Below are 8245 nucleotides of genomic sequence, written 5' to 3' on the forward strand. Positions count from 1 at the left end.
TTCCCAATTCAGAACCAAATTAGTCTACTCGCATCTTGCCAAAACTGTCTCCAAATTTGTCCAGCAAGCTTCGAAAGAGTCTCCGAATACAGAAAAATCGTCGATGAAGACCTCGAAGCATTTCTCCACCAAATCAGTGAAGATAGTCAGCATGCATCTTTGAAAAGTTGCAGGAGCATTACATAGTCCAAATGGCATTTTTCTGTATGCATAAACACCAAATGGACATGTAAATGCTGTCTTTTCTTGGTCCAATGGAGCCACAACAACTTGATTGTATCCGGAATACCCATCCAGGAAACAGTAGAAGGATTTTCCGGCTAATCTTTCCAACATTTGATCCATGAAGGTAGAGGAAAATGGTCTTTTCTTGTGGCGGTGTTTAGTTTACGGTAATCAATGCAAACTCTCCAACCAGTAAAAGCTCTGGTCGGAATGAGTTCATTGTTTTCATTTCGGATTACCGTCATCCCTCCTTTTTTTGGCACCACTTGGACTGGACTTCCCCATTTGCTATCTGAAATGGGGTAAATCATGCCAGCCTCTAACATTTTTACAATCTCTTTCCTTACTACTTGCTTCATTGCCAGATTAAGTCTTCTTTATGGTTGAGCACATGGTTTGTAATCATCTTTCATCATAATTTTATGCGTGCAATATGATGGACTGATGCCTTTGAGATCTTTTAAGGTCCATCCCAGTGCTGCTTGATGCTTTTTCAAGGCTTGTATGAGTTTTTCTTCTTCCAATTTGGACAACTCACTATTAATGATAACTGGATTGTTGGCTTCCCCATTTAAGAAAACATATTTCAAATGGGACGGTAATTCCTTCAGCTCCAGTTCTGATTCTTTTTCAGCTAGTCCATTTGGGTTTTGGTGGAGAAATAATTCATCAGAAAAATGTCTGATGATTTCTTCCTCCACTCTATTTTCTTGTATCTCCGAGGATTTGTCAGGTTGACGGGTTCTGCACAAATTTCTTCAATAACATCTAGTTGCAGACATTGCCCTTTATCCTTCGGATGATGCATCGCATGGAAAATGTCAAATTTGATTTCGTCGTCCGCAACTCGGACTAGTAATTTGCCATTTTCCATGTAGATCCCCATTTTTGTTGTCGTCATAAAGGGTCTTCCTAAAATGAGCGGGATCTCCGTATCTTCAGTTATGTCAATGACAACAAAATCAACCGGGATCAAGAATTTGTCCACTTTGACCAGAACATCCTCTGTAACTGTTTCGAGATATTTTATGGATCTATCTTCTAGTTGCAAGGACATCCTTGTAGTATTTAATTGAATTCCTCCAATTCTTTTCATCATGGATAATGGCATCAAGCTTACACTGGCTCCAAGATCAACAAGAGCTTTTCCTACGGACACATTTCCAATAGTAACTGGAATGGTCACACTTCCTAGATCTTTAGATTTGTGAGGAATGTTTGTTTGAAGAATCGCACTACTAGTGGCATTGAGTGAAACAACTTTTTTTTCTTGATAACTCCGCTTTTTGGATAGCAGTTCTTTCATGAACTTGGAGTATATTGGCATTTGCTCTAAGGCCTCAACAAAAGGGATGTCGATTTGCAGAGTTTTGAATATTTCCATGAATCTTGCGAACTGTTCTTCTTTTTTGGCTTTTAACGGAGCTATAGGGTAGGGTATTTTTTCTGTACTAGTGACTTTGGCTTTTCTCCTTTTCTGACCTCGCTAGTCTCTTTTTCTTTTTCTTCTTTTTTATTTTATTTTTTTTATTTTTTATTTTTTTCATCTATTCTTCCTTTTTGTTTTTCAACTCCACCAACTACCTTTCCACTTCGAGTTGTAACACTTTCACAAAATTCTGACTTCACCAAATGAGTTTTTGTCAAGCTTTTGATTTGCTCTTCTATTTTTGTGAGAGCATCACTGATGTTCTATTGATGGTTGATAGTAGTTTGCATGAATTGGTCGAGAATTTTCTCCAATTCATCATGATAAGTGGGAGTTCATTGGAAGGCATAGACATTTTGATTGTTTGCACAATTATTTCACCAAGAACTTGCTCTGTTGGTTTGCTTTATTTATTCAGGAAGATCTTGAATTTTTTGATGGACCATATTGAGCTTGGATCGAAATTATCTAATGAATTGCTAAATTTCTTGTTGTAGATCAACATGTTGGTCCATGTCTGAAAATTTGAGATCAAAACGAATCGTTTTGTCTATTTCCAAAACAAAGGAGATTAGTATGTAAAGAAATCATAATGTACATCTTTGTAGAAATTAAAATAACTTGTACAAAGGCAAGAATGTACAATTATTTGATTAATGACATAAATATGAAATGTTTTATTATTGAAGCAATTCCCCGGCAACGACGCCAATTTGTTGAAAGATATTTTTGTCAGAGAGGAGTTTTTTTCCCTTCCCAACAGATCGTTCCTTAGTAAGGTGCCAATTTGTTGAGAGGTTATTTCTCTCTTTTTCGGTGTGTTATTTTTATTTCATTAAGTAAGTGAACTCGGTTTTATTCTTTGTTCGTCATCTCGACTTTGTTGAAATAAATTCCAACGTCGGTATAATGGTTTCAAGAATATTCCAGTTACAACTTACTTCTTAATAATCATGTGAATGAGTTATTCCTTCTTTGCCCCATCTCGACTTTGTTAGAATAATTATTTAGTACCTTTGAATACCATCTCGGTTTTGTGGAATAAATTCCAACACAGGTTTAATGATATTCTAATAAATAAAAGTGATGAATAGTTAGTTCTTAGATACAAATAAAAAAATAAAGAACAAAAGAAAATTAAATTTAAGTGACCTTTATTTATTTACTCCGTTTCGCGTTCATTTTATTAACAAACCAAACTTCTTCCTTAAGGAAGGTTGGTATTAAAGAATAAATAAAATGCAGAAAGTAAATAACAATAAATAAAAGTTAGTAAGTTAGCTTCATCACTTTTGTATATTAAAAGGTGTTTTCAACAAATAAATTTATTGATAACACTTTACTATTTTACAATTTACACCTCTTTCAAGATTCAATTGTAGTATAGTATACGGTTATGTCGAACCACAAGGAATTGCCTAATAAAATAAATCATATAAACATGTCAAAGCACAAATAATGGTTTAAACATATTTTGGTGATTTTTCGGTTTGATTTGCACATAAATAAATCAACAAGAAAAATAAACTAAGTAGAGACTAGGTTGTCACACCCTAGTCATTGGCGACTCTAATATTGATGTAGTAATGAATATAAGATCTTAAGAAAAGTATGCTTAACTTTGCAAATAAAGTAAGTAGTACAACTACTTCTTAGTTTATTTGTTAAGTGTTTGAGACAAATAATTTTATTGACTTGAAATCATTTTTTTAGGTGATCAATCTAAAAAGAGCATTAAGTACTTCTCAAACAAATAAAATTAACCAAAGCACCAACTTGAATGATTAAAATTCAAATTTTTAGAATATAAGAAGAAGTAGAAATTACATAACCTTATTCAGAAGAAAATGTTAGGAGCATGAGCTATCCATCCAAGGATTGGATGCTTTGAGTTCCAAATGGATTCTTTTCTTCATCCTAAATCCTACAAAATACATAAAAATAAAATACACATACAAATATACAAGATTGGGATATTTTATACAAAAAGTATTGCTTTAAGTTAGTTTACTTGAAGCTGATATGGCATCATGAATGGATGGTCTTCACAAGGTGCCATCTATGAACTCAAATTTATTTTTTGTGCCCATCCATTGTCATAGGTATTGACCACGCATGGTAGTTGTCTCCGTTCAAGAGTGGGGAGACAAGAACAACACCTGTATTTTCATTGGGGTGCTTGAAGTAAGGACTTGACGGATCAATGGTTAATGATTTGATTTGCCAAAAGATGTAAAAGGTATGAGAGAAAAGTAAATCACAATAGAGAAAAAAAATGTGTGAGCGAAGACAAGGTTTGGCAAGGACTGAAAATAAAAACTTACTCAGAAAAGAGAAAACTAGAATGGCAGGTTTAGGGTATATGGCGTAGCAGAGACACCCTCATGGAGGGTGCTCTGATATCATGTAAAAGTGAAACGACCCTTCCATGGAAGTAATTGAAAATAGGCAAAATGCTTTTGAGAAGCAGAAGATAATGTATAAGAAACTGAATTGATTGAAGAAGAATGAATTGAATGTTTTACAACTAAGGCAAATGAGCTTTAATACTAAAACTAGAGAATTCTAAAAGAAGAAATTTAACAATACAGAAAAAACTAACTTAACAGAAACTGAAATACCAAAAATAGAAAGTAACAAAAATAAAGCAAATTGGGTTAGTAAATGTGGGCTTCTTCATTCTCTTGGGTTGCTTCTTTGTTCTTGACACAAGTAGAAACAGACACAAGCATCATAACTCTAAGCAAAATTAAAATCAATGTCGACCATTTCCCTCTAAGTTTTAAATTGTGGTCGTGGTTAAGTTATGTTGTTTTCACTACAATTGTAGAAATGTGTGAAAAAATGAGGCTCATGTGGCCTCAATTGTGGTTGCGACACTATTGAGACTCTTGGAACCATAGTTATAGTTGCGTAGTGTACTTTAAGTCATTGTCCTTCCTTTAAATCCTACACCATCCTCCAAACAAGATTATCATGCATGTTTCTCCATCTATTTCCTTTTCATCTCTCTTACCATCTTTTCATGATCAACTACCAAGTAATACTATCTCGGATCCTGTACATTCAAATAAGGTTCAAGTTGTTGTTGTGGACATCATGATGGAGGGGCCAGAAGCAGCATCGAGCTCAAGCGATGTAGTATTGTTTTATGAGGGAAGATAAACTTGGTTTTTGGGTGGTGATGCTTCTAGCCAATATCTTTAATTGTGGTTATGGTAAAAATTTGATTGTATTTACTACATCTTTTTGGAATGCATGCAAACTTAGAAAACCATAATATTATCGTCACAACTGTGAAATATAATTTAAAACGCTTTTTATGATTATGAAAGAAGATAGAAGTGAAGACCTGTAAAATCAAAAGATAAATTAATAGTTTAAAAATAAATAAATAATATATAAACACTGCATATATATTTTATATGTGACATTTATTCATTTGTCTAATTTTTATCTTTTATAATATGTAAAAATATGATAGCACCTATAGTTCCATCACACATTATGTGTCGCGATTTTATAACTGGATTGATTTTCTTGGAGACTAAGTAAAATTTAACACCAAAGTTTGAATAAATTATCAATTTAGAAATTTTAAGTTTCTATGAGCTTTAAACTAGGAAAAATGGGGCAAAAGGTTCAACTCACTTGTCTTGAGAACACATTTCATTACTCCCCGATAATGCTAGTCAAGTTGTGAGTCAAAAACATGCTGGAACATTTATTTTGAGAATGATTGAGGGATTTCTCATTCCATATGCATCAGGGTCCCAAGTCCACTTGATGTATTTGCCCTTACTCGATGACCTACCATGGACATTTCAATACAGTTGAGGCTCAGCTGTGTTGGTTTGTCTTTACCAAGAATTTTGTCGTGTGGCAACAATCAATGACCAAAAAGAGATTGGAGGATGCTTGTTACGACTTTATTCATGGACATATGAACACATTTTGATACTTGCACCAAGACTGCATGACAACACTTTACCATTTGTTCATTGGTCAAAAGGTATATATTGCTTGAATAATACAATATGTAACTATTTAATTACAAATATTTATTCAAATATATATGATTAGTCACATGTGATCACAACATTTGATAATGACCAACATTCCTAGAAATCCAGTTAATATCATACGCACAATGTTAGATGGTTTACGCATGTATCAAGTAGATTTAAATTATACCTTATTATTATTTATTCATTTTTAATTTTCTTATCAAATTTATTAACTTCTTTTACCAATTTGTCTGGACCCCATAGAAGACCATGAATATCTTGGGACATGTCCTAGATATTTGTCAATTAAGCGTATTATTGATTTGTTTCACAATTTTGGCATATCATATTGATGATCAGATTATAAGACAACTTGACATGCAACAACCAATCCTAGAAAATCCACCGAACTTCGATAAACTCCACAAGATAGACTTGCATGACAAAAATGACTACAATCAGTTAGAGAAGCATGGTCGATGGATTGGAATCTGGGATGATAGGGAAAGAGCTATTTTGGTAAAGGGTTAAGTAATATAGACCAATACATTGGTGGCTAATACAATTGAGGTGTGCACCAAACTCAATTCACATACATAGGACTACTAAACATAGAGTTGTGTTGTGTGAGTCATCATTCTTGATCTTGTGTGTAAGGTTGCTACATATAGAGTTTTATTGCATGAGCTGCTAAATCGCCTAAAGTATTAGCTTTAAGTAATTTTGAGATCCAACATTGTGTAAGAATTATACTTGTTTATTTGATTGATTGTTACTAAATTTACTTAAATGGATATGAAGTCAATCCCACATCTAAATTCCAACATATTTCATTATTGTAATTTTACTCTTCCACAACAACTCTATTAAAAACCCATTTGAAAACCAACTTAGAATAATAATTTAATTGTTCAAAGGCTAGATTTAGCAAGTCTCTGTGGATATGACAACCTCTTACCCTTTTACTTGTTTGCGACATCGTATGTAGTTTTTATACACCATATTGATGATTAGCATTAGGGTTCAATATAGTATGAGTTTCATGTATGCACAATGTTTCGAAGTGATACTAATTCTTTATGCTTTGATTCTATTGAGTTGTAGATGAGCTTAATGCTTACTTTAACATTGATCACCTTTTTGTATGAATTGTGAATTAAAATATGGAAGAAATCCTTGTTGTAGTTCTGATTTTATTCCACTTATCATATTCATATAATTGATAGACATAAATTTACATTAATTTGTCACTTCATGCATGTTTTTGTTTTGGTTACTAGACATATAACTTTTTTTAAAACTTAATAACTGTCAAACTTGTTAACGTAGACTACTAGACATAGATATATGTTAATTATTCATATATCTTCATCTTGTTATCTTCGTTGCTAGACATAGAACTATTTTAATAAGCTATTAATATGACCAGGACATTGTTGATTAGTATATTTGAGGTGTTGTATTAAAACTCAATTTCACAAGCATAGACTACTAGGGGTAGAGGTATATTTTGTGGGTCATAAATCTTCATCTTGTGTGTAAAGTTGCTAGACATAGAGCTTTATTTCATAAGCTACTAAACTTACTAAGTCATTAGCTTTTAGTATCATTGATGTCATTTGTGTGAAAGAATCATTGCTAAATGAGATAGTGTAGTTGAATCGTGTGTGTATTGATAGTGATTAGAAAGTTCAATCCCAACTTCTTTTACCCAAATAGTTAATTAAATAGTAATTGTAGTATAATCAAACAATGAACAACAAGAAAATCTTTTGAAAATAACTTACAATAACAATTGTTGGTTAAAAGGCTAATATCTAGCAAGTCTTTGTGGATTCGACAACCCCTTTTATACTTGTTTATGACACTTATTAAGTATTTTATTGATCAATTTGTCATTTTGTAGTAAGAAGGTTGAATATGAAAATTGTATATAAAATCTTACTTAGTTCAACCAGCACTCCTTTCAGAGCCAAAATGAGAGCCTTTGGTAAGTGATATCTCTAATGAAGATGACACAGTTAACAACTATGATGGTAATGAAAATGATGCTTTGAAATTGATGACACATTTCACAATATGGTGCTCCTAAGAATAAGTCTTTGGAAGATTGTATCACTTGATTAAGATGATGATAAAAACTTGTGTAGTGGAAATAAATTATTCAAAAAAAATATTTGGACAAAATTTGACTTCTAAACTTTAGAAATTCCTTAAAAAAACAACATAGCATTCACCAAATTTAGTGTAGCCTTCCAAGTTTAGCTAAACACAATCCAAAAGAAACATTGTGGAACTTTTCATGTATCCTATTGGAAAGATATTGATTATAGATTAAGTTGTTTGTCATTCCATTTTACTGTATTTTACTCAATATATGAGGCTTTTAATGAATCTATATATTGGTAAACCAATATACAAGAGTTTCCGTTATTGAGTTCTATGAAATATAGATGATCGATCTTTACCAGAAGCTCACCTTTTGTTTTATATGCAAAATCTATTGAATGAACACAACAGGTGCTAAGCCCGTACGCAGAAAAGAGTTAGACAATATTAACTATTATAAATTATAGACCCTTCC

General features: G+C 32.5%; 1 protein-coding gene across 1 annotated transcript; it reads right to left on the reverse strand.

Annotated features, from left to right (window-relative positions):
* Nucleotides 1-602: 602 nt before the first annotated feature.
* On the reverse strand, nucleotides 603-1609 carry LOC109340463. Its single transcript, XM_019578165.1, has 2 exons — nucleotides 1011-1609; nucleotides 603-969 (listed from the first exon to the last, which is right to left on the reverse strand). The coding sequence occupies exons 1-2, from the start codon at nucleotides 1607-1609 to the stop codon at nucleotides 603-605; spliced, it is 966 nt and encodes a 321-aa protein (XP_019433710.1).
* Nucleotides 1610-8245: the final 6636 nt, after the last annotated feature.

Source organism: Lupinus angustifolius, unplaced genomic scaffold (genome assembly GCF_001865875.1).
Source record: "Lupinus angustifolius cultivar Tanjil unplaced genomic scaffold, LupAngTanjil_v1.0 Scaffold_179_17, whole genome shotgun sequence".
Taxonomy (NCBI): Eukaryota; Viridiplantae; Streptophyta; class Magnoliopsida; order Fabales; family Fabaceae; genus Lupinus; species Lupinus angustifolius.

Excerpts from the sequence above, each read along its gene's own strand:
- LOC109340463 (XM_019578165.1), bottom strand. The coding sequence starts at position 1,609 with ATGGAAATATTCAAAACTCTGCAAATCGACATCCCTTTTGTTGAGGCC. Across the intron at positions 970-1,010 it reads CATCATCCGAAGGATAAAGG|AACCCGTCAACCTGACAAAT; the intron begins GCAATGTCTGCA and ends AAATTTGTGCAG.